The 27833-nt window shown below is 31.1% G+C and overlaps 1 protein-coding gene across 1 annotated transcript; it reads left to right on the top strand.

The window, feature by feature from the left end:
* The first annotated feature begins 397 nt into the window (after nt 1-397).
* LOC134726518 (solute carrier family 15 member 4-like) lies at nt 398-27833 on the top strand. The gene is made up of 16 exons (XM_063590923.1): nt 398-412; nt 1278-1417; nt 1954-2126; nt 2877-3058; nt 4592-4778; nt 5783-5971; nt 7710-7847; nt 14440-14538; nt 15428-15495; nt 17536-17675; nt 18230-18402; nt 19260-19441; nt 21550-21736; nt 22125-22313; nt 25886-26017; nt 27560-27833. Exons 1-16 carry the CDS (start codon nt 398-400, stop codon nt 27697-27699), a joined length of 2334 nt encoding a protein of 777 aa, XP_063446993.1. The 3' UTR covers nt 27700-27833.

Genomic DNA, 27833 nt, shown 5'->3' on the forward strand with positions numbered 1-27833 from the left:
GCAATCTTTAATGACCTGACAACAGTATCGTAACTATATCCCCTTTTAATAAGTCTATTTAAAGGTTTTGTTAGTTTCTGAGGAGAATACTGACATTTTTGTGCTTTATAAAGAATATTTCCATAAAATTTTGGATGTGAAATACCTGAACGTATAAGATGTCTGCATGTTGAGTTATATTTACGAATTATTTCCTTATACCGGTGATAAAATTTAGTAAATGATTTGACCAGTTTGTGATATCGAAAACCCTGGTGTAATAATTTTTCAGTAATACATAAATTTCTCTCGCTAAAATCTAATACGTTGTTACATACATGTAGACATTAGAAAGAGGTCATGATTTTAATATAGTTGTCTTATTACTCAAAATAAGTGAGTGTTTCACATGCCTAAAATGATTTGTTCTCAAGTAGTTTCTGAATCATGAATATGGGGTCAAGAACAAACGACATATGAAAGACGGGAAATTCGTAACAAAAGCCATATGTAAACAATGTACAAAAATTCAAGCCGAAAAAGAAAGAGTGTGAAAAAGAAATAAAATTAATGCATTCCAGTAAACAGAAAATTAAAAAAACATCCAAATTACAAGTGACTGAATGTAAGATGGTTAACCAAATGCATTTACAGTGTTGATTAAAATGTTAAAGAAACAAAACATTGAATCCATTTTGAAAACAAATTATGTGAATAAGCATGTATGTTTCTTTTAGGGAAAATTGATGTTGCGAAAGATTCAAAATAACATAAAGCTGCAAATATCGATATTGTTTAGTAAAATCAATTTATTAAGCATTATTGATTATCATATCTATTTAATCTATAAAGAATATAGTTCAGCTTTTATGAATACAAAATCTGTGGTGACCATACAAATAACAAATGCATTGAAGAAATTTTAGTAGACAGCAGTCATAAGACATCAATAGCACAAAGATTTATCTTAATTCAATGTGTACATGTACAAACTGACAACACAGAAATTTTATTTCGCCGCTATTCTTGTAAACTAACTAACGATACTATGATAATAGTTCAGTTTGCCAGACTTGCTTTTTAATATATATATTTACCAATGATGCACAAATCAATATAAACATATTAATTAAAACGCCAAACCAATTTGAAAAAGGAAAACACCGCGAATTGCTATCTATGAATGGGATAGATAACCAGTAGTGTTTACAATATTTTCATTACCGCTAAGATTTATTAGGTTTATATATTATCATCTTGATACCTCACATATATTTTAAAGTTTTATTTACTTTCAGATAATAAAAAGAGCGCTCTTTGGCAGCTCACTTGTTTTCATAACGATAGGATCTGGAGGTATAAAATCTAACATTGGACCATTAGGCGCTGAACAAGTGGAATGTTTAGGTACACCTGCTGTACAATCATTCTTTAACTGGCAAGTTAAACATATGAACATTATTGATATATCTAACGAAAGGAAAATAACATTTCATAAATGCAAACTTACAAAGTTAGAGGTTTAGCGCTATAAAACCAGGTTCAATCCACAATTTTCTACATTTGAAAATGCCTGTACCAAGTCAGGAATACGACAGATGTGTTTTGTCATTTGATTTGGACATGTGATTAGGGATTTTTCAATTTTAATTTCCACGGAGTTCAGTATTTTTGTGATTTTACTTTTTTTGAATATACATGCAATACAAATATATCAGATATACAATAAACACATATTCTCCTTCGTACGTTGTATTGTGCAATGAATTCAGTTCTCATTATGATGATGTTCAGAAAAACTTAAGGAGAATTATGAAAATGTTATTGCACTGAGATTTTTCTTACTTATAATTCAAATAGTTAAAATTCAAACATAAGATTAACATAGTTACGTGTAAAGCCTTGCATATACGAAGTTCAGCTTCTAAGTTATCAATAAAACTTCATTAACATCACATATTTATCTTGATTTAGGTTCTTTTGGTCAATTAACTTTGGCGCAGTAATAGCTCATACAGCAGTGGCATATGTTCAGCAGAACTTAAGACATTTTGATTACGGTTACCTCATACCATTGGTTGTGATGATTAATGGGCAGTTAATATTTTGGATGAGTAGGAATAGATACACAACGGCTTCGGAAGAAGGTATTTTATTTTAAAACAAATGTTTAATGCATATGCATTGTAAAACTTAAATTTTACTCTCACACTTTGAAATTTATGTTTATATCAAGGAAACAATCAAAGTGTGAAGTTAACTTCGGTGTTTCCATAAATTTCTTATCTGGTTTTCTGTGAAATGAGATTTAAAAGCACTTTTTCGGCAAAGTTGTGATAGAACATGATCAATATACTGAGCTTGAAATAATAATATGAACTTTTTTTTTTTTTTTTTTTGTATTGATTATTATTTATGTATTAACTTATGATAAAACCAGGAGTATTTTTTGCATAAATTGGCTGAGTCTTTATCTACTTGAAGAACGACTCATTTGTTGAAAGAAAGGATACATAATGTATACTGTATAAGCTTTTCGCGATTACTGCACAAATTACCTTGTAATATCAAGTCAAAATATTCCTTTAATTCCAGCGACCTTCAGATAAATTATTTTTTTATAAATGTCATGAGGTTCTTTCCTTCCAACAATCAAGTTATTGCCCATTTTCAGTTGGACTAATTTGAATATAGGTGTGAAAAAGGAATATTACATAAAAATGATATTTCATCAGAAAAAAGACCCAGAAAATTGGGATAAATGAAGTGCTTTTCATTACCTAAGTCTATCCAGCGTAAATTTTTGCTATAGGTGTTTAGAGAAAGAACAACAATGGTGGAATAAGGATTTCTTGAATCTTCATTAACAAAATAATTCTTATTTCATTTTCATATAGGAAGTCCTTTCAAAGAAATAGTTGGTATTTGTTGGGCAAGTGGATGCAAAGGCTTTGATCGAGCTGAGAGACGGGATCATGGAAGAATTTATACCAAAGAGTCTGTGAATCGTGTTCGGGCTTTTTGTAAAATTTTACCAGTGTTTGGACTCGTCATCGTATACTTTGGAACCTATGCACAGGTATTTTACATCTTTATCATTAATTTGAAGATTTTTGATAGACAAATAATCAACTCATTCGCCCTCAAAACAAAATCGAATTTATTCATATCTAATTGTTCTAGTTTTACTAATCAACAAAACAAATGCCCATTTAAAAGAAAATGGAGATCACTGTACCAAGTGAGACATTTCCAAATGGGTCTTATGTTTATGAGTGTAAGCATTGAGGAAGGAAAACATAATACTAGTATTTGATTTCTACATGAGCGTTTTTACCAATTTTTTTTCTCAAAAAAATCCGTTTCAACTATTTTTTTATGGTTTGTTCTTATACTGTTCTGTACAACTAGGGACCCGAGTTAGGGGAATGTATTGGCGCCCACATGCATGTTTAATTCTGCCACATTATGTATGTGCCTGTTTCAAGTCAAGAAAGTGTAAATATTTGATTTGAATTATTTTCCCTTTGTCATGTCGTGCCCTTTGTAGCTACTATGCGGTATTAATTTAACGCATTGTTGAACCAAATCAGGAATCTGCAATTGTTAACGTGTATGTTATTTGGTTTTCGGTGAAGAGCCATGGATTTTCGTGTATACTTACTTTGTGGTATGTTCCTCATTTTTAATATCTTCGGCAATTTATTAATCAATTTAAAATTGGTCGTTTCCTTATTGTCTGTAAGTTCTCCGACAAAAAGTTTTTAAAAACGTATTGAACTAAATATTTTTCATGACGATTTATCTCAAGAATTAAAAACATTATGTATACCTGTATATTTGAATATTTGAATGTTCTTGTGTAAATCCTTATTTCATGAGCAATAAACATATGAACACAGAAACCGTATCCAGAGGGTGTTTACGGTAAAAATTTGTTTGGCACAAATTTTTATTTATCAAAGAAATTTTTGTAAATGTCCGAAATTAAGCTGAAATTATTTCTCAATATGTGTTAATCAGACGGAATGAACATAAACAGTCTCAACACATTATATTTTCAAAAGTTTAGACATTATCAGGCGAATGATAAAATGAAGGTTTCAAACAATTTAAAACCAAAATCATATTCTCTAATTGTAAAGTTTGTGCCTGTGGTGTTGTTTTAATATATGAACATTTACTATAAAAAAAACTTTCTGAAAAGTGCTAAAAAAAACCCCTTGCGAATACAGAATGATTCTTTGATTCATCATGGCAAACGATTTAACATTTTTTCTGTCACCTTCATCATCTAAATATATGTTTCTGCTTGTAATTTAATAAAGGGGCATTCATGTCATATATCATATTTCTTTCATACATAAATAAAGCCTTACTTTTTTATTTGAATAGTATTAAATTTGTCTTTTAGAACCTTTAATGAGTTTTACTCATTGTTAAAACCGTATTGTGACCTAAAGTTACCCACTTTAAACTCATTTGGTCGCATTGGTACCATACCCCATTATTTTTTTTCATATTTACTGCATTTTTTTTAAAGCGCAAAAAAAGCCACATTTTTGCGCAGTATATCTTAGACAGTTTTTAAACAAAAGTTTATTTATTACAGACAAATTCAACTTTTTTTCTACAAAGTGAGAGACTGGATATCAGTGTATTGTCGAAAAATTTTCCTGTTGCAGCGCTTGGAAGTTTTGACAACGTTTCCATTTTAATATTGATACCTTTAATGGAAATATTTATATATCCTCTACTGGAAAAGATAAACCGACCACCATCATTTCTACAGAGAATAGGTAATAACTTATTCCTTTATACTGAATTTTTCAAAGAAACGTCTTGTTTGTTGAATGAGAAAAAGAATGTAAACATACAAAATTATCTTTTCTCAGTGCTAAGATTGATTTTGGAACAAGTAAAAAAAATGGCCATTGCAATATAATTGTTCGTTTCTGTGAGTGTTGCATTTATTGTATCTGCTGTTTCTTTGTTCTCCTCTATTATTTGATGTGTTTCCCTAAGCTTTAGTTTGTTACCCAGATTTGTTTTTTTTCTCAATGGATTTATGAATTTAGAACAGCGATATACTACTGCTGCCTTTATTTGCTATTAATCATGTCAGAACACCGCGTAGCTGATGTTATATTCAGGAACAAATAGTTCATCAGATAGTGCTATAAAAAAGGAAAAACAAAATTTAAAAAAAAATTTGCGTTTGAATTGCGTTTTTGGCTTTACTTTCATCAGGAACGCCCTAACCAAATAATAATTTATGATATTATCAGTACATGTAATAAATTGGTTATTTATTATATTAAAACTATGAGAAAATTCTAGTCATACATATTGATGGTGAGAATTTTTTCTACGTTCATCATGCAACGACCAACAATATATAAATTGATATAATTTTGTGTTTTTTATGTTCGTATATAGGTATATTTAAGCCAGAGTACTCGTTATGTAAATTCTTTACAGAGTTGATATCCCTTAGCTGGTTTGTAAATATGTTGAAATTAAAAGAATTAAGGAGCAATTTATTCAAAACTGTATAATTGTTAATTTCTGTGTCATTTGGTATATTGTGGATAGTTGTCTCATTGGCAAGCACTCCACATCTTCTTTGTTTTTTATATTAAGTGCAAGTGAAATTGAAAAAAAATGAATACTTTGTATATTCAATAAAATGTACGAACTAATTGTTCGCGCTGAAGGTTTCTTATTTTCACTTTTTTAATAAAAATGAATGCACTATTTTAAATGGATCTATAGTGAACTATCTATATGAACTACATTTCAGGTCTAGGAATGATATTTGCAGTTTTGTCGGTAGTTGCAGCAGGTGTTCTAGAAATATATAGGAAAAAAGAGCATTGGGTCATTCAAAAAATAGTTGACACCAAATACAATGCTTCGTCAGTATCTATAGTTGCTCAAATACCACAGTTCATGTTGATGGGAACAAGTGAGGTATTCACAAGTGTATCAGGTAATAGGACTTTTATGACATGTTTTTGAGTGCTAATATATATTTTTTTTTAAATTGAAGATAAGGAATTTAATTTCCCAACTAGAAACCTCTATCTAAATTGTTTATTTGTCCCACTCCCGGAAACTATTTCGATCAATCAAATAAAAGCATCGTTGTAAATATAACGAAATATGATGCGGCTGTCATACAAGTGAGAGGTTTAGCGCTATAAAGCAAGGTTCAATTTACAATATTTAATATATACCAAGTCAAGACTATGACAGTTGTCGTCTATTCGTTTGAAATGTTTTATTATTTGATTTTGCCATTTGATTACGGACTTACCGTTTTGAATTTTCCTTGGATTTCAGAATTTTTGTGATTTTACTTTTGAGTTAAGACAGAATCATTCTATTAAAACATAATTAAGTCTGAAAACCAACTAAATCTCGAAATAGGAATCAGTTGACAAAACAACTAACAGCGTTGTTGATGTCTGACGTATTTAGGTTTGCAGAACCTGATACTTTTCTATAACACAAAAAGTGTTCTCAGAATTAAAAGAGGGACGAAAGATACCAAAGGGACAGTCAAACTCATAAATCTAAAACAAACTGACAACGCCATGGCTAAAAATGAAAAAGACAAACAGGAAAACAATAGTACACATGACACAACATATTAAGTTAGACGACACTTCATAAGACGTACATACTACTTCTGAAGATATAATTACTGATGAACATGTTTCGACAATAACTAATCTGAATGACGCCCATTGACTATTTCAAGTTGTACTAATTTTTAGCTTCCGTTTGTACACAATAAACCTGATGAATTTCTATTTTGTAATAAAATTATAATTAAAACCGTTTTAGAATAGTTTTGGATTTTTAAAAAGTCTTTGATATTCCACTTGTCATGCGAGTTTTTTCATACTTCTACTAGAATTTGATGCATAACTATTATGTTATGACAAAAACAATTGTCACATGCATCATTAAGGAAATATACCCTTTTAAAATTTCTTCAAATTTGTAAACAAAGCGACTTTTACATGATAAAAAGCGTACTTGCTTTGGAATCTTTCAAAATCCCTTTTTATAATTCTTCATTCACCAATATAGTGACAAAAATCAACACAGTTCTATGTATAAGTGGAAGAGGTTGGTAAGTTATGAGGTTCTACATATGTTATTATCCAAAAACTACTGAGTTTGAAAAATAACACGACATAACGGCCTAAAACTGATTGTTAAGATCGCTTAGTCGAGAGTTGTAAACTTTCAGTGTACCCGGTCTACTTAAATATTATATTATTAATGCCGGCTTTAACAAAATTTTGTTTGAAAGTGTTCGAAGTGGGTAGCATGCGTTTGCTGTGCCAACTTAAAATAAAGCCATGCATTTGCTGATACTGTATCACCAGTTTTGTTCTTAACTTAACAATGTGTAATGCCCACGTCTACTTCACAGCTAGGGCTTAAAGAAAAATACTGAATTTAGGCTTTCATTTTGGGCGGGGGATTCTGAGACAACGTGCTAATCGCTTTTGAAAATAGTGAGAAAAAAAGGACACGATGTTTTGTCTTAATGTCCTATCTTGACCATTATAACATGTATAATTTTCCTATTTAAAATTTAGGCTAAACTAATTTCATAGTGCAGACAGAAAAGATCAACTATGTATGCGGAATTGAGAAATGTTTTCTGTCACTTTTTAAGTACTTACTCTTATGCTAATAATTTCTTGTAGGTATGGAATTTACATATTCAGAGGCACCAGACATGATGAAAGGAGTTTGCATGGGCTTATATTTAGATACAATAGGGATAGGCGCTTTTTTTGCATTAATGATTATTGCAATAGTGAACAGAATATTTAGAGGAACAGGTAAGTGTAATACATATCACATAATTTTGGATCTTAAACGCAATTCATTTGTATTAATCCCAAAACAGATTTTTACGAATGCCTTTCAGAAACTAGTTTACAGATACAGTAAAAAATAAAAGAAAAACTTAAGTTTAAATAAACAAATGAGTTTTTTTTTCATTCGCAAGCATTAAAAGGGAAATTTCAACCTGACAAACTTTCCATTTCTTTTACTTTATAAGTAAATCAGAAATCTTTTAAAAAAGCAAAACATAATAGCTATCTTAAACCTAAAAAAAGCCTTGTTATTTTCCACCCCCAGTACAGAAACTAATAGATTAAAAAGATTTAACGACACTAAAACTTTCGTCGTGTGTGATAGCTGAAAACATTGCAGTAGTCTTTTATAAAAGTGTAAAATCAATCTTCACACATCGAAGACAAATAAAATAAAAACTTAAAACAAAAATATGCATAGTACATTTTTTTCTCTCAAAAAGTTAAGTCAGAAAATATGAAAGAAGCAATCAAAATCAAAAGCTGGTCTGAGACCACAATTAATTCGTAGTGCATTTCTTTTAGAACATAAATGAAAATTTAAAAAATCCCACCTGCGCTCTCTCAATGAAATTTTTACAGTGAGTTGTACTACTTTTGGTACATATTATATCAAAATTATAGAAAACTTCATCGGCTCTTACTCAAAATATGGACAATTTTGTGTTTAGGGTATCTTGAAATCTTTTGACAGCTTCCGAAGTGCCAATTGTTAATCTTTTTCATCTGGACCAAATCACTACTTTCCTGTAAAATTCTGGACCCAAATTTTTTCAACAGTGTAATTTCATCCCCCTACTTACAATTTGAGGAATAAAACATTGAGAAATAAATTTGGAAGGGGTATAAGAATTAATGGCAAGTAACCCACTGTTAATACTGGGGACTATATTCGTGAACAACGAAAATGGACGACAATTGTGGTCTCGGACCAGCTGCAATAAATCAGACAATACAATTGCAACCAATTTCATCGTACATTTATTTTATCATTTATAACACAACTATTTGTTTATTTTATTTTATTACATTACCATTGTGAGTCCGAAGCGCATATATGGAAATATCTTCATCAGATAAGCGAAGAAAAGAAACCTGAAAGCCATGTATTTATAAACAAGGTGCTATCTTATTAAAAAATGACATTCAAAAAATAATATCCACCACGGGACCATCTAAGGTCAACCTTGCCTGAAAGAGTAGGAACATTATTTTTCTGATGATTAACAATTTTATCAACGGAAAATTAAAAATTGAATGTGATGAATATATAACATCTTCCAATGCTTTTTGATAACGTTTTTTTATTCATTTAACCATTAGACATAAGCAAAAGCGTCGTTGAATTGATACAAAAAAATCATTTCTACTAGGTTTGTGTATTTATTTATTCCAGATTCGTGGCTTCCAGATGATATCAACAAAGGAAAAGCAGAAAACTTATTTTTTCTATTTGCAGTACTTACTTTTGTTAATTTCATACTGTTTATTTTTGTTGCAAAAAGATACAAATACTCAAAAGAACAAAACAATGAAAGGGCTCATGACACAGGTCATGACCAGGACGATTAATAGGGAACTAAATATCAAGACCCTTACTACAATTAAAGCAGTAAAACAAAGTATATACATGTACATGATATGTTAGTGTTATTTAATTAATGAATGCTCTACAAATTGAATGTCAGTAACTTGAGTGTTGGAATATGCATTTGGAATCTATAAGATTAAAAATAACTCATTAGCTATAATCGATTCCGTAGAAAACATTTAATATGGAATATAATCTTTGTCTTTCGAGTTGAACATTTATGGGGTCAGGAATATTGTTATTGAACAAACAAAATGTTTAATATCAGTTTAAGATTAAGTCGAAGATGGAAAATAGAAGAAATTAATGTTTGAAAATACGATCGTTATCAAATGTCGTTCAGTTTAAAGTTTTTGTATTACAGTTGACTATGTGCAAATTGTGGTGTCCATGTGTCATCCGTCTCCAATTTACAATTTCACACAAAACATACATGTGCATGAAAGTAAATAGAAAAAAAACCACACAAAATATATGAACTGTTCAATATATGAATCCAACAAGGTCTCGTCAATTGTCTGATTTTGACCCATGGGAATGAAACAAATACGCAGGATACTAGTTATATATTTTATTACTCTATCTTTGACATATTTCGTGAAGAAGTATATAAGCTTACGGAAAAACATTAGTGGTATCCCAAAGATATTGTAGTGTGGGATATAATTTATTTTAATTATATATGTATATCCATGTGCATGAAGGTAAATAGAAAAAAACACCCCACACAATGTTTATCAACTGTTCAATATATGAATCCAACAAGGTCTCGTCAACTGTCTGATATTGCTCCATAAAAATAATTATGATTATATATCTTCTTTCTCTACTTTTGACATATTTCTTTTAGAGGTACAAAAGCTTACGAAAAAAATATGAATGATAACGCGCAAGTGTTTTCATTCATAACTTAAATGATGATTATTGTTCAATTTGTAAAAATAAATTATTTTTTATGAGATTTAACTTTTTTTTAATAGTTTTCGGATATCAAGTGAAAAAGCAAACTTACTGAACGGATTATTTATGATACATACATGCATTGGTTCAAGAATTGGATAAACATTATTGTTCACCAGTCACTCGTTTCATATGACTTCAATCTTTTTGCCCTTCGTTCTTTTAAAATTAAACTTATCGCCTGGTTTGTACTTACATAACCACAACTATGGGTGCCACATCTGTAGCTGGATCTAATTACGCTTCAGCTTCAGTCGTGATTACTCCCATTTTGTGATTTGTGAGGATGTTGATGTCTTGATATTTTTGTGCTTTTGCGTTGTCAGTTTATTTCGAGTTATTTGGATTTTTAATGTCCTTTTTGTATCTTTCCTTTTCTCTGTTCCGTGTGATTTGTTAAGTGTCCTCTTTGGTGTAAACGTTATCTACCGATAAATTGTGTTTCATCACATCTAAACAGAACTCTTCATAACTTCATATGACAAGCATGTAATACATTCACGTATTCAGTTAAAGGAAAGTAAAGAAACAAAAAAAAGAATACAATGTTTACAATCGTATTGAAATATACACAATGGGAAATAATAATTTATAAAATATATGTGCGTAAGTGTTTATAAATATATGACAAAACTATATGGTAGAATATAATATAATAATGCAATCAATAGGATAATGAATATAAGCATTATTAAAGTATAATATATTCAGACTAGCAACTGCTAAAGGACAAACATTAACTCTTTCAAAAGAAACGACACAAAATCAGTTTAAAATTGTTACTAATGGAAGAATAGAAAGTGAGTATTTTCATATTTTGTACCTTGATGTTTTATCCCATGAATATTTCTGTTCAATAACAATAACAGGCATCCGCCAATTTGACAGTTACCGATGTATAATATTCGAATACCATATAAGCGCCAAGTTATGGTGTCAAATTGAATTAAATAATAAAAATAATATTGACTTTACTATTGGTAAAGGCAACTCAAATTAAAATTCTTCAAAAGACTCAACTTTTTCTCACCTAGCTATACAAGGTGCTCTCAGATGCAACTTAAAATTACCCTAAGACAACAAAACAGACAATACATTGAAAAAGGATAATAATCAGTTAGTGTCTAAAACTGATAAAGAATTAACATAAAATACTATGTGGGTGTGTCTAAGGCCGTGTTCTCATTGACCTAAAATCGGTGTTGTGTTATTGTAATTCCAACATTAACTGAACACAATTACGTTCCCATTGATAACACTCAATGTTTAGATGTAGTTTAAAATCAAATTTTGTCTACATGCAGTCCATAGCCAATGTGGACCTTGTGTGTGGGTTCAGTGTACACAAAACAATGTGTTTAGAACATGGATTTTACCATCTACATTTAAAGAAAAATATTTTTTTTTAATAAAATTTATCTAAGACTTGTTATGAAATTCTTTATCGAATGTTTTGTCTGGACATATCTTCATCGCATGCTGCTGTTATCATTCTCATATTTACAGGTGTAGTATTTTTTTAGTATTTGTGACGTCATAATGTGTTGAAGGCTGACTGATTTGGTTCATTTATAACGAACAACAAAGAAAGCCCAAGTCTAGTATCTATGAAAATTGAAATATTAAATGTTTTTTTTTACTTTAAACCTCTGCATGGCATAAAGTTAGATTAATGTTTAGACAAGGTATAAATTATATGCATTTACATCCTCTTAGTTGAAAGTAAACGGAGTCAATTTTGAATTTATACATAACAAAAATGATGTATCATCTAAATCTCGTTGATTACTGGTGTAAGAGAAAAAAATATGTGTTGTTATTGATGGTTTTATCTTGTCCTACCAGCTGTTGTATTTCAAAAGAGAACTATTGTATATACCACATTCTTTTCAATAGATTAATAAAAGTTTGAGTAATGAAATACTATTGTGGATTCATTAATATTCGTTGGATTATAATTTTCGTGGATGTCGTGAGTTGAGTACCACAAGTTTAAATGTTCAACAAAATACATATTTTCTAACGGAATGTATGCAGAATTAGCCAAACATACGAATTGAAATATCCACTAATACGAGATATTTTATACATCCACGGAATTTGGTACCCACGAAAATAAATGAATCGACAGTAATGGTAAAATTTAATACTAGTAAAACAACATTGAAAGATAACAACCTCTATCTTGCTCTCGCTATACTACAACATACAACGATTTCATATTAGGTTTATGAGCTATATAAGACTTCGGGAAATTTCCTCTGATGATTATTATCGATGAAATTCACAGATTAATGTGTTAATTTAACACAAATAATAAAACAAACTAAAACAGGAACTCCGTGCAATTGATATTGTCTTAATGTATGATTCATCTAGGAATATTCCTCTTTTAAAAATATTAACCTTTGTAGATCTAGCTACTAATAGATAGAATATCTGTTAATTATGATGCGTTATGAAGTTATGTAGTGTTTAATAAACTGCTGGTAGTCTTTTTGAGTTGCACGTTTGATGTTAAAATATTAAAACAACACGAGTTACTGACTACTGAGCTGGTGAAACCTTCGGGGACTGATAGTCAACCAGCTGTACAATAAATTAAATATTTCTTAATGGTTGAAATTCCAATACTAGTCTCAGAATAATATAATTAGACTTCCACCTAGGTGTCAGTAGACTCGGGCTAATTTAGACTGGTCTTAGATCTTTAGATACCAGAATAATTGTCTGATCTATATATCCAGATCCCATAATTATATACAGATATTGACATGTATGAAATGTGGTATGATTAAGACAATTATCTTCATGAGACCGAAATAACACAGAAATTAACAATTATAGGGCACCGTACGGCCTTCAACAATGAGAAAAGCCCATGAATGAGTTTGGATTTGCGTGGCGGGTAAAGCACATTCTGTAACAGACGCACCCGGTCTCGTTTTATGGAGTTCATTTGATTACCTCATGATTTTTTTTCTCTCACCTGACTTGTGTATTCTAAATGAATTGATGAGAACTAAATGTTGAATAACTACTGTTGCTTCAGTATCGTTACGAAAGCTAAACTAATGTAATAATATATGAAATGGAATGCAAGTTAACTATTTTAATTGCACACGAATGAAAATCTACTGATGTGATGTAAGCGTTCATTCGGTCAACTTGTACACGACTGGGCACAAACAGAAATCCTTATATGAACTGTAAAAACGGAACGCGTTTTTAAGCTATCATCACATATGTAATAAGTTTCTTAAACCTTAATTAAAATATTCTTAGTAGAAAAGAGGGACGAAAGATACTAGAGGGACAGTCGAACTCATAAATCGACAATAAACTGACAACGCCATGGCTGAAAATGAAAAAAACAAACAAGCAACACAAGTACACGTAACACAACATAGAAAACTAAAGAATTAACAACACGGACCCCAACAAAAACTAGGGATGATCGCAGGTGCTCCGGAAGGGTAAGAAGTGCCTGTTCCAGATGTGACATCTGTCGTGCTGATAATGAACTAATAACGACAGACAGCTTCCATTGCAGTTGGTTTTATAAAGCACTCATTTACATATGAAAAACAGATATTCAACAAACTATTGCGAACAGGATAATGTTAAGATAGCATATATTTGAACAGACTCAAAATGTGGACGGGTTTTAAAGAAGGTTTACTGTTTTGATCTGAGCGTAAACTGATGAGTCTTATGTAGACGAAACCCGCGTCTGGTGTATTAAATTATAATCCTGGTACCTTTGATAACTGTTTACGTATGTAAGGCGAATAAATTGATTATACTCGATACCACAGGAAATTGTTGGACTGAAATGTGAACACTCAATTTGTTCCATTCTGTAGTTTTTATGCTTTCCTATAGAGACTCTTCTATAGAATAAAGAGTAACAAATTAACAATAAAAACTGCTTATGGAAATGTATTGACCAGTATTTTTCATTCTTAGAAATTATATGAATTCTTTTTGTTTGTTATTCAGGTTCTGTATTTCTTGTCCCTACATTTGGAGGATATAATGTAGATGTCCATACAGGGAAGTATAAAACAATTCTAGGATCTGGATTTATTTATATTTTAGGCAAGTTTAATGTATTATAAGCATTTCTTACTAATGAGAAGATCAAAAATGTTAAATCTGTACACCATTGTAGATACCTTAGTTTTTTAAAATGCTTTATTTATACAAAAACATGGTGAGATTGGCAATGAGGTAATTATAAATCAAAAATAATTTACATACCTGTTAGCCACTATACAGATCATAATTACGACCGGCTTCACAACTGAGCAAAACTTGTAAAGCTTATCAAGTTTTATAGTTCCCGACATGACATTAATATACACAAAGCCCCCTCCCCTTTCATTTTACAGAAAACAATGTTGATATCAATCAATTATCAGTTATTATAAAGAACTAATAAAGTAGCAAATAATGTGAAAATAAAAGTTTGAACAACATTTAAAATGTAAATACGATTTGTCTTAAACATAAATGTCTGTGAAAACTATACACATTGATATGACCCCTTCCCAAAAAAGTTACCTGTAGTCTCAGGCCTAGATATGAGCGTCGGTTTCAAATGTTATTTGAAAATGTCTTATAAGAACCTGATGTATCTATGATCAACCTTGCTTGTAGTTGTAGGCTGTATGATATTTCAATCTCAAAAATCGGAACATGTGTACGTATAACAGTTGTTCATGTCTTTCAAGGATCTGTCAATATTTCAAAACAAATAACAAATAAACACATTGTGATGATGAACTACAGCAACTAACGAATATGTGTTATACAGTATAGTTTCCTTAATGTGTGCCAATAAAAAGAACATATTTTGAAATGTAGATATACAAATAAACTTATTATAGATAACAGGATTTAAATTCATTATGCGTTTTTGAGATTTACCAGTTAAATTTTTTTGGTAAAAAATGAAAATATTAACACATAAGTTCTGTATTTTCAGGTCTCATTTTGCTGTTTGCCTCATCTATAAACTTTAAATCTTTGTATGGCGATCAACATCACTATAAGGTGAGTTAAACACAAGAATATGTGTCGATCGGAAACCATGTGCTACTTAATCAATCGAAAAATTATAGTCCAAATCGTAATTTGGAAATCATTTAAACGATTAACCCTGCAACGGACCGTCAAGCTCATAAATCGAAAATAAACTGACAACGTCTAGCTAAAAATTAAAGGAGACAAACAGACAAACAATAGAATACATGATACAACACAGAAAACTAAAGAATAAGCAACACGAACCCCACCAAAAACTAGGGGTGATCTCAGGTGCTCCGGAAAGGTAAGCTGATTCTGCTCCACATGTGGCACTCGTCAGGTGCTTATGTTATAGCAAATCCGATAAATAGTATAATTTGGTAGGTCACATTCATGCAACTCACTATCAAGGAAAATCATGATAGGAAATACAAGCACGGGAATATCGTTTCAATTGGGAGATATATACCCCGTATGCAGGTGCTACTTGAATGTTGCTACTTAGAAATAGAAAGTTCACAATTGGAAAGCTGAAATCATCTCTTTTGTCGACAAGTTTTCTTTTCAATCGGTCTTCATTGTCAATTTCTAGATGTAAGTCAAGATATGAGGCCGACTTAACTGTATCTGTTGTATCATTTATCTCTAGTTCGATGGGATAAATGCGTTCAACATAGTCACCAAATTTTGAATTATTTAGTGAAAGAACGTCATCTTTATAGCGGAAATTAGAGTTGAAAGATATTGCTTACTTCTTTTCTTATTCCTAAGAAGTTCCTGTATGAAGTCAGCCTCATAACAATAAAGAAACAAATCTGCAAGAAGAGGGCACAATTGGTTCCCATTGGAATGCCGACAGTCTGTTGAAAAACACGTTCTCCGAACGCAACACATATGTTGTCAATAAAAAATTTAAGTATCTTGATAATGTCTGTTTCAGAGATAGAGTTTTTTTTGTTTGAATTAGAGTGATCCTTTACAAAGTAGGATTTATTCCTCCCCAAGACAATATACTATTATCTACGTTGGCCATTCTTTTTAATGAAACATAACAATACCAACTCTTTTAATTTGTCTTTTAGTTTGGAATGTGAAATACTTGTGTAAAGTGTAAAAAAGTCAAAAGTTTAAATACTATTACAAGATGAAAAAGAGTTAGATTGTATATACTCTAAAAGATCTTTGAAAATTTTAATTATCCACATCTGATTCACGCCACCTCTAGAATAGCTTTGAAGCCCGTTTTTGTCCAGTTACGACGACACTGTAAACTATCTTACTCTTGTGCGGATAGGAATAACGGAAGGCCGAGCGAAAGGGATGCAGAAACAAGCCACATAATCAAAAAAAATAAAACTAAAGGCTTTAAGAGGAGGCAAAATTATGCCAATTTCATATTTATTTACATCTTGTTTCAATATTTGTTTTTTTCCTGAAATAAAGACGAAAAGTTTTTACTGGTTTCATATTCTTGATTATTTTTATTCACGTTATCATTGGAAGTATATTGAAAGTCTATATTATATTCTTATTTAACATAATATGTTAAAGTATGTCAAAGGTAAAACAACGCAACTTCCTACCATCAATATATACTATTAATGATTGCAGTCATATTGTGAGTTATGCACACAATTTTCAAACTTGTACAACAGGCTAGGAATATGAAACCCTATTTTTCAAATTATTATTTTATGTTTTATTCAATTTGGTAAATTTTCTGTATTACAATAATGTTAGATAACTTATTTTTTTATTTTCTACTGTGTTCTTGCTATTGTCCATACGATATTAAAACGATAGTAGTTATATTTCACATGGAATATTTCATTTCAAAATTCACGATATGTGAGGTGTTTTTGGTTATATTATATAAATATCTCGCCATTACACTAGTAACCACGCTACACTCATCAGTATTTCTATCAAATCAAGTTACAAAGTTGCAAAGCAATCACCTTCTCAATAAGAATCATTAAGTCTACCTATGCCTTTGGGTAGAATAAATACATGGTGTTTCATGTCAGCATCATTGTAAGTAATGTGTTTTCTTTTACTGATTTTTAGGATTCCAAGCGAGCGTTTTTTTACAGCTCACTTGTTCTCATAACGATAGGATCCGGAGGTATTAAATCTAACATCGGGCCATTAGGCGCTCAGCAGGTAGAATGTTTGGGGACACTAGCAGTGCAGTCTTTTTTTAGCTGGTAAGTACTAATATTGATATTGAAATTTCATAAGATAGCTTATTTAGTGATTACGTTTTGAAAAGAAACCAAAATACGTACGAAAGCGGTTATTAGTAACAAATTTCCCTGTGAATTATGAAATTTCCGTTGTTATAGATATTTAGTTATACAAAATATTATCTTGGCCATAAAGTTTGCACCGATGACACGTTACCTTTTATTTCGTTTGATAACCACATTATTGCAGAAAACATTCAGATAGTGTTAATAGTATATTGAATAGTGTGGAAATTCCGGCTACAAATTAATCAGTATTATTCTCTAGACTTTCCTTAGAATAAACACTTGGATTTTGTAGTTTCCGCAAATTACTCAATAACGCGATTAATGATAATCGTTATAATACTCACAGAGTCGGGATAAACTCATTACAATGCAATCACTTCTAGAACTTTTAAAAGTGCATTGAATAAAAAAATACTGACATAGTTTTTTAAAAGAAAAATACCAAGTATTAAAATATTTAGCTTAAAATTATCACAAGAAATTCCTTAAAACACATTTTCATTTAGGTTTTATTGGTTTATTAACTTTGGTGCAGTTATAGCAAATACAGAAGTAGCATATGTTCAACAGAACGTAGGACATTTTGATTATGGTTACCTTTTAGCAGTGGTAGTAATGATAGTGGGACAGATAATATTTCGAATTGGTAAAAATAGATATACAACGTCTCAAGAAGAAGGTAAATGCATTTTTTTCTTATATCCATATTTTTAAAGCATCCCCTTATAACTTTGATAACAATTTTAAGAAAACAGATGATGGTTAAACTCATATATTGGCGCCTAACGTCCAGTTGAAAATCACATACTATCGGGAGGATACAAATTATTGTGATATAAATATAGACGCTGCTTTGTACAAGGTCGAAAAGCGATCTCAATCTGGTCTCTTTTCTGTTCGATATGTTGACCTACAAAAGATACATGAAAGGTCATTAAAAATTGGATAATTACATCGCTTGTATGGGTCACAGAATGCTCTGAATGCTCAAAACAAACCATGATAACACCTCTTATATTGATGTGTTTAGGAAAGTCGATCTTGTAAAATGTCCAGAATAAACATGTGCAGACATTTTATTTTGGTCTAGTTTCGAATGTGAGTTTAAAATAATGATGTTCCAAATAACATACTGAAACATACGTTTAATTACTCTTTCCTAGTTGTTAAAAGCTGGGTTTTAAATATACAAAGAATCTGGCGTTTACTATACGTTTCGCTATAAAGATTTTGTCGTGTAACTGAATTATTTGAAGTTTTAAATGAAAATACCGTAACGTTCTCAACTAGATTTCGGCATTAATACTAGTTGAAAAGTGAGGTATTTCATTCCGATTTTGGATCTCTTCAATTTCGAATAGTTATATCCGAGTTGAGCAGATATTTCAAGACTTGCGATTTCTATAATGATGTCCTTAATATATTCCTGATGCTTCCAACGAAGCTACTGAACCGAAGGTTAAAAATGGTAAAGTTCAATAATACTAAAAAATCTCTTTAAGAACCAATTGATTGTAGTTTCTTTTTTTATAACAGGAAGTCCGCTTAAAGAAATTTTTGGAATTTGTTGGGCTAGCAAATGTAGAGGCTTTGGTCAAGTTTCGAATGAAAATCAAGGAAGACACAATGGTGACGTTTCTGTTAACCGTGTTCGCACATTTTGTAAACTCTTACCAATATTTGGATTCGTAGTTGTATATTTTGGAATATATGCTCAGGTACTTTAATTAAATTTACAGTTTAACTTCTTAAATATATATATAAAATATTTATATATGTACATTTGGAGGATTCACTGTTACAGTCCTTGGTGGTGTAAACTTTCCACTATCATCATTCACCATTAAGAAAATTAACATTGAATAAAAATAAAAATAAAAATTAACATTACATTAATACACCATACACCCTGTGTCATTACACCATACACGTAATAGTTTTGCACCATACACCTTTCAAATTATATCTACACCATCGAAAATTACCCATTATGCAATTTAATTTCAAAGAAAGCGTGCGACTACAAAATTATTTATTCATTTAAAATCACTATATTGTAAATTAATGTACAAGACTAAATATCAGTTCTTATCAATATTTTACATAGTTTTAAACTTTGATAACACCACACTTCATATACACTTGACACAATCACATCATACGCCATTACACAATTCCCCTTACACTATACACCATAGCATCATACACCTTCTACCATTGCACCATATGTCATACGCAATTACACCATACACGTTGTTTTGGGAAATTAACACCATCCAAGGGCTGTATATGATGATAAACTGTCGTAAAAATAATTGTCCTCCTTTCCTTAAATGAGACATCACCGAATTAATTCTTACCGAAAACATCATTACGGATGCCACTAGTGGAGCAGGATTTGCTGAATCTCTCGGAGCACCTGAGATCATTCGCATTTCTTGGTGGTGATGTTTGTGTTGCTTTGTCTTTGATTTTCTTTGTTTTTAATCAATAATATGTATCCAGATTTTATAAAATAAATACCAAACCTAAAATAACTGAAAATAGGAAGATAGTGTACATAAAAATGAAGAACCTAACAAATGTATGTCTGCATAATGACATCTCGCGTCATTCTGAAATCAACTTTCATTTCGAAATGAAATGTAATATTTATGATGAAACGAGCTTCCACAATAAAATTAACAGATAATTTAAAGAAAAACTTGAAAGGTCGTGTTTTCATGATTCTATAAAATATAATTAAAGGTATTGAATGCTTCTGCGCTTCATACAAAATTACGTCGGTCAGAGCTATTACACTCCAATAAGTTTACAGATGCCTAAAATCTTGATAATGGATTACACAGAAACAAACATAGTAGTCGTGATAAATGATATTTCTAATGTGATTGAAAATATTTAAAAAAAAAAAAGAGGGACGAAAGATATCAGATGGACAGTCAAACTCATCAATCGAAAAGAAACTGATAACGCCACGGCCAAAAATATAAAAGACAAATAGACAAACAATAGTACACATGACCCAACATAGAAAACTAAAGAATAAGCAACATGAACCCACCAAAAACTTAGGGTGATCTCAGGTTCTCCGGAAGTGTATAACCAATGAATTAAAAAAACAATTGCATCAAGATATTGAAAATTATCGAATTAGGGGTTGGCGTGGTTCAATACTGTTTTTGTTTTATTTTTATAAAACAATGTATAGGATGCAATTAAACACAAAAATTACTATTGAAACCAGATCTCGTGTACACAGTTTCTTGTACACAGTCTCTCCTAAACACAGCTTCTTGATTTTTGTCTGGTAAACATTGCACCCAAGTTCAATCCACCATTTTCTACATTTGAAATTGCCTGTACCAAGTCAGGAATATGACAGTTCTTGTCCATTCGTTTGAATTGTTTTGTCATTTGATTTAGCCATGTGAGTACTTTCCGATTGAATTTTCATCAGAGTTCAGTATTTTTGTGATTTTAATTTTTCAAAGATTTCTACCCCGAAGCTGTCATCAATAATTTCCATTTATCTTTCTTTTTTGTGTTCCTCGTTATCAGCAAGATAATTATTTACTGACTATAGATCAACAATGACAGACCTCCACGTTTTGATATTTAGAGAAAAACGAAAATGTTTCTCATAATATACTTAAATTATAAAAAAGAAGACGTAACATGATTGCCAATGTGACAACTCTTCACACGAGACCAATGACACAGAAATTAACCACTATAGGTCTTTAACAATGAACAAAGCCCACATCGCAAAGTCAGCTCTAAAAGGCATCGAATGTTTTAATCATGTTCTGTAATATGTTTACAGATAGATTCAACTTTTTTTCTACAAAGTGAAAGACTGGATATCAGTGTATTGTCGAAAAAAGTTCCTGTTGCAGCTCTTAGAAGTTTTGACAACATCGCCATTTTGATATTGATACCTTTAATGGAAATCTTCATATATCCTCATCTGAAAAGGATAAATCGACCACCATCACTTTTACAGAGAATGGGTAATAACTTCTGTCGTCATCGAATTAAGTTTCTTGAATAAAAAAATATTTACAACACTAAGACCTTCAAGGTAAATAATTGAAATACCATAAAAACGTCTCAATGTTTACTAAGAAAAGAGGGACGAAAGATACCAAAGGGACAGTCAAACTCATAAATCTAAAATAAACTGACAACGCCATGGAACTATACAAACATTTGAAAGATAGTAGTGACATAGAATAGATGGAAATCATCACCTCGTGACTAAAAAGAATACCCTCTACCATTTAGGTTAATAATTTATGGTAAATGGGGTTAATAGTTCCTTATGATGGAATATGACACCTGTAGAGCCCTTTAAAACATAGAGCATACATTTATTGTTGACGAACTATATAATTTCAGGTTTAGGAATGACATTTGCAGTTGTATCGATAGTAGCAGCAGGTATTCTTGAAAAATATCGCAAAGAAGATCTTTCTGTTCACCAAACAATTTTGAACCATACCTACACTGCGTCGTCAGTTTCTGTATTTGCTCAGGTCCCCCAGTTTACATTGATAGGTGCTAGTGAAGTATTCACAATTGTTTCAGGTAATACATTTGATTTAACGCGAACCGATACAGATCATTGTTAAGTACAACACAACGGATGAAACTTAAAAAAATATTTATGACCATAATCTGATTCTAAGAACAATTTCAAACATTGATTGATTGGTTGATTGGTTTTTGCATTAGGCTGCATGAGCACAATGTAGAAAATATTTGCTTTAAGTGGTTTTGTTACTAGCTAACAATAGAAATACTGCATCAAAAATTGATAGTTGGAGATGAGTGTGTTATAAAAAACAGTTGCAGAATGACATAATGTATGTAACTGAACTAAAATTGAGAAAGGAAATGGTGAATATGTCAAAGCGACAACCACCCGACCATAGAGCAAACAACAGCCGAAGGCAACCCATGGGTCTTCAATGTAGCGATAATTCCCGCACCCGTAGGAGTCCCTCAGCTGGCCCCTAAAATATGCATAATGTACAGTGATAATGGACGTCATACTAAACTCCGAATTATACACAAGAAACTAAAATTTTATATATCATCGTGTAATGTGTTTTCGTACTAATAACAATTTTCACTGCTTACGGTTTTCACTGTTGAGTTTTTATTCTGGTGTTTACTCAAATTTAAAAAGCATGTCCTGTAGATTGAATTTAGGTATCTAGTTTTTTTGTCAGTGCTTACTACGATTTTTTACTGTTTCCGATTACTTTGCGATTTTTGTATGTCAAAAAAACGGCGTCATATGTTTTCGTATGAAATAAAAATTGGATCACTACACGGACAGGAAATGACTACAAAATCCGGAAATTAACATTTTCTTAAGTCGTGGTTCTGGTGATCGCTTGAATCATAAAAAAAGTTATTAAATACATTTCAGTACTAAAAATTACTAGTAAATAGTGTAAGGTTGGCGTTTCGTGTGCTGAAATTTTAGATTTTAATTAATTTCAGATTAGCTCCTGGTTTGTACAAAATACATTATTTTTTTCTAAAATAAGATGCAGTTTTCAAAATTTAGGATTAAATATAAAAAGTTAAGACTGTTTTCATCTTCATGTATCAAGGATGTATAAAAAAAATTGTCAGTGAAATATTGAATAATTAGATTTTGAACAACCATTTATATAAGAACCCTGCTAATTTCAACCCGATGGTTTGTAATTAAAACGACCGAAAAAACACATGACAGTCATATGTCTTGAAGATCCGATGTCTGACTTGCAAAAAACATATCTGGACTTCATTTTAACCCTTCAGAATTTTTTTCCACAACTATTTTAGTGATGCATATTTTTGACATTAAATAAAAATGGCTAAATAGGTCAGTTTTATTTAATTTGTTCTAACGTCTTTAAAAAGCGACGTTGAATATGTTTTAAATTTATCAAGTTGTAGTGGTGTTGTTGTTCTAAATAAAGAAACAGAAAAACATGCCACAATGTACGCGTATGCAGTCGAAACCGACGAAATGTGGTTGATACGAAAACATATGACATACGAAAACATATGACACGACGATACTATATAAATTTTAAGTATATATTTGTTTAGGGGCCAGCTGTAGAACGCCTCCGGATGCGGGAATGTCTCGCTACATTGAAGACCTGATGGTGACCTTCTGCTGTTGTTTTTTTCTATGGTTGTAGTCTCTTTGACACATTCCCTATTTCCATTCTCAATTTTATATATAAATATTTGCCCTAGAACAATGACAGCACAAATCTGTTATGATTTTCCTATACTTGGACCGTAACTGGCGGTTTCTAACTTAAAAGTTTAAGAAGATTTTCAAGATAAATAACCTGTTTAAGGGGGCTCCTGGGTATAAATCATTTTTTTTTCTAATATAAGATTTTGCTATATTTTTTTTTATAAATGAACTTTATCATATACTTAAAAGAAAAATGAAATAAAAAATGAGGTAACCGTTCATTTAAGCTCACAATCTGCATCTGGAAGAAGCATACATTTTTGTTAATGTCCTTTTTTTCTGTTGAGCTAATAGAAGAAATAACTATAATATCGAAATAAAAAAATAACCTAATTACAGAAATCGCTTAAATTTTACAATTATTTAGTTTGTGTACAGCTTATTTGAAAACAATAATAAACAATATAGATTACCGATGAGTGAAAAAAGATATATCAAATTTAATGTCAAAAGTGGCATTTTTGCACCAAAGGGAGATAATTTGGAGCTTTTACATTTAAACATTTTAAAAGTCATCTGGGGCCAAAGCGAATGTTTTTTTAGGTTGATTTTTGTATCCTATCATAAAGAAAAAACTAAAAGTATAAGAAATAAAAAATGTAATGAAAAAATAAAGGTTATTTTTTTTGCTTAAATTTTTGTACCCACGAGCCACCTTTAAATCAAATTTAAAGTTTCATTTGCAGATTCTTTAAGTGCAAACACGAAAGAAATAAACAAAAAAGAATTTCCTCAATGATCACAAACATGCTTCATCTGTTTCATTCAGAACCTTTTACATTTGAAGTCAAGGTTATTTTTTTTGGCTAAATTGTACATTGGCAGGGATGAACAAAAATGTTTAATGAAGTCTTCAATACTATATACTAATAAAAGTCTGTGCTATCAATTTTCTGTCAGTGTGCTGTTCGATCAACATTTGTTTGCTGTTCCAAATTTTTCTTTGTATGATTGAGGTACACTTCAGAAATATATGTGTTTCCATATGTATATCTGAACCGGATCTGCTTACACATCCGGAGCACCTGAGGTCACCCAAGCTTTTGGTGAGGTTCGTGTTGCTCAGTCGTTAGTTTCCTATATTGTTTCTGTTTACTATTATATGTCTGTTTGTCTTTTTCATTTTTAGCCTTGGCGTTGTCAGTTTATTTTCGATTAATGAGTTTGAGTGTACCTCTGGTATCTTTCGCCCCTCTTTTTCAACGTGATTAAAAAGAGTACTTTTTGGAGTTTTAATGTGCGAATTGCTATGTTTCTTTATTCAACATTTTCTAAAGGTATAGGGAAAGGTTGAATTCTCACAAAACATGTTTAACCCCGCCGCATATTTGCGCCTGTCCAAAGTCAGGAGCCTTTGGGCTTTGTAAGCTTCGTATGTTTTTTTTTTATATCAGTTCATTTATATGTTTTGGTGTATAGTGTAACGTCCATTTTCACTCATCAAGTACATAGTTTTATTTAGGAGACAGCTGAGAACCACTTCCGGGTGCCTGATGTTCTTGTTGCATTGAAGACCCATTGGTGGACTTCGGCTGTTGTCTGCTCTTTGGTCGGGTTATTGTCTCTTTGACATATTCCTCATTTCAGTTTTCAATTTTATAAGTTATGTAGTATTATAATTTCTATAATGATCATTGCATCAATATGTAGAGTGTTTTATGCTGTTTTTTTTCTACCATTGTTTAAATCTTTTTCGATTGATGGTAGTTTGATCATCGGTACTACTGTTGTCTTAATTTAAAATTGTTGAGTATGAAAACACGTTTGGTCAAATAAATAGGTAAGAGCCTGTAGTAATATCTTAATTTAAGGCTTGTAATATTGTAGCTTTCCGTCGCATACATGATTTTGAATATGATTGAAAAACATTTTGTTCAATTCAATGCAGGTATGGAATTTACTTATTCGGAAGCGCCCGATCTTATGAAAGGGCTTTGCATGGGTTTGTATATGGAAACTGCAGGATTAGGGACTTATTTTGCTGTAATGATTATTTCCATCGTGAAAAAAGTAACAAAAGGTTAGCATTTAAGTAATTATGTGTACTTCAATGTATTTTGTTTTATTCTATGAGAATCCAGAATTACAATTTTTATTTTATCAAATACATATTGAAACTAGGAGTTTTCAAAACTATTCAAAAGAGGAAAACCAAATTAAAAGATAATACTTTTAAGGCACAAATTAAGAAATTGGCCTAAATCAACAAACGCAATAAACTCAACAGATGCAAAGTTTCGATTTCGTTTCACCTCGTGTTTAATGTCATTCCTCATTTTATAGTAAACCATAAAATTCAGCTGATGGCATGAAGTCAAAGTACTAAGAACAGATCTGAAGGTTAATTGATTTATTGACAAATGTATTTGCGTTTATAACAGTTGCATCAATTTAAGCTGATCAATAACAAAAAATTCATTGCATTCAAGATATAATACAAATGAACCAAAAAAGTGAAATAAGAAAGTTATCAAAGAGCAAAACGATTGATTGATAGATTTTTTAACGCCACTTTCAGCACTATTCGTTATTTCGTGGCTGTCAGTTAGTTTATGTGGAAAGTAAATTTTTTATATACTGAACTCCAAGGAAAATTCCAAACGGAAAGTCTCTTATCAAATGGCAAATTCAAATGATAAAACACATTAAACTGCCATATTCCTGACTTGGTACAGGCATTTTCAAATGTAGAAAACGGTCGTTTAAACCTGGGTTTATAGCGCTAAACCTCTCACGTGTTAAACAGCCGTATCAAATTCAATTATATCTACAACGATGTGCGAACAAAACAGACACAACAGGTAAAATAGTCAAAATATGGATACAAAAGATCACTGTGTCACAATATCAAAACAAACAAATATCTAACAAAAAATACAAAAAGTATCTATCAAATTTAAAAACCACATGCACGGAGGAACCATCGACCTTAGTCAGGAAAAATGACAGTTCTAGTCAATTTAAATTGAAGTCGATCAAGCACACCTGCAACGTGCATGGTGTGTCTACACAACCGCAGTATTGACAAGTTTAGTGATACAGTAGTTAGACTCCTTATACCAATCTTCCCCTGCGACCCATAAAAGCCAAATGGTTTCATACGTCAAAGAAAGTTAAACAACACAACAGTTGACAGAAAGATGCACCAACCAATCACCTGGAAAATAGCTTTGATTGGTTTCTGCTCGCTGATGACAACAGGGAAACCAATGCGTTACTCATTTCCAAAAATACTATGATATGTATACTCATATCATACTAAATAAACTCATAAATAATACCTGGATACAAATGTTGTGCACAAGAATGGCAAGTTTATTCATAATGATAACTACATTAATAATAATTCATGTCAACACAGAAGTGCTGACTAATGGACTGGTGATTACCTCGGATAGAAAACTTAGTGATGCTGTTTTTTCTCCATACTTTGGTGATCAATCCTTGATCATTCTTAAGCTATTTTTGTCTTTCGTTATTCTATTTTGTAAATTTTAAACGTATATGTTTGTTTAGTCATCTACAATAAAAGATAGTTTAACAAGTAAACGTCTTTTTCCAGGTGTGTGGTTTTCTGATGAAATCAACGACGGAAAGACAGAATATTTATTCTTTTTATTTGCAGGGATTATGTTTGTTAATTTTATACTGTTTATTTGTGTCGCGAAAAGATACGCGTACTCACTTGGACAAAAGCGTTGAACACTCTCGTGATGAGAGTACCGATCCGACTGAATGATTAAAGCAGACGACCCAAGGTTTTAAAACCTAGCAAACATATCATCCAAATGTTTTATTTAGACGATTGATATATTAAAAACTTGGAAATGAAAATA

The sequence above is a fragment of the Mytilus trossulus genome, chromosome 7 (genome assembly GCF_036588685.1).
Source record: "Mytilus trossulus isolate FHL-02 chromosome 7, PNRI_Mtr1.1.1.hap1, whole genome shotgun sequence".
Taxonomy (NCBI): domain Eukaryota; kingdom Metazoa; phylum Mollusca; class Bivalvia; order Mytilida; family Mytilidae; genus Mytilus; species Mytilus trossulus.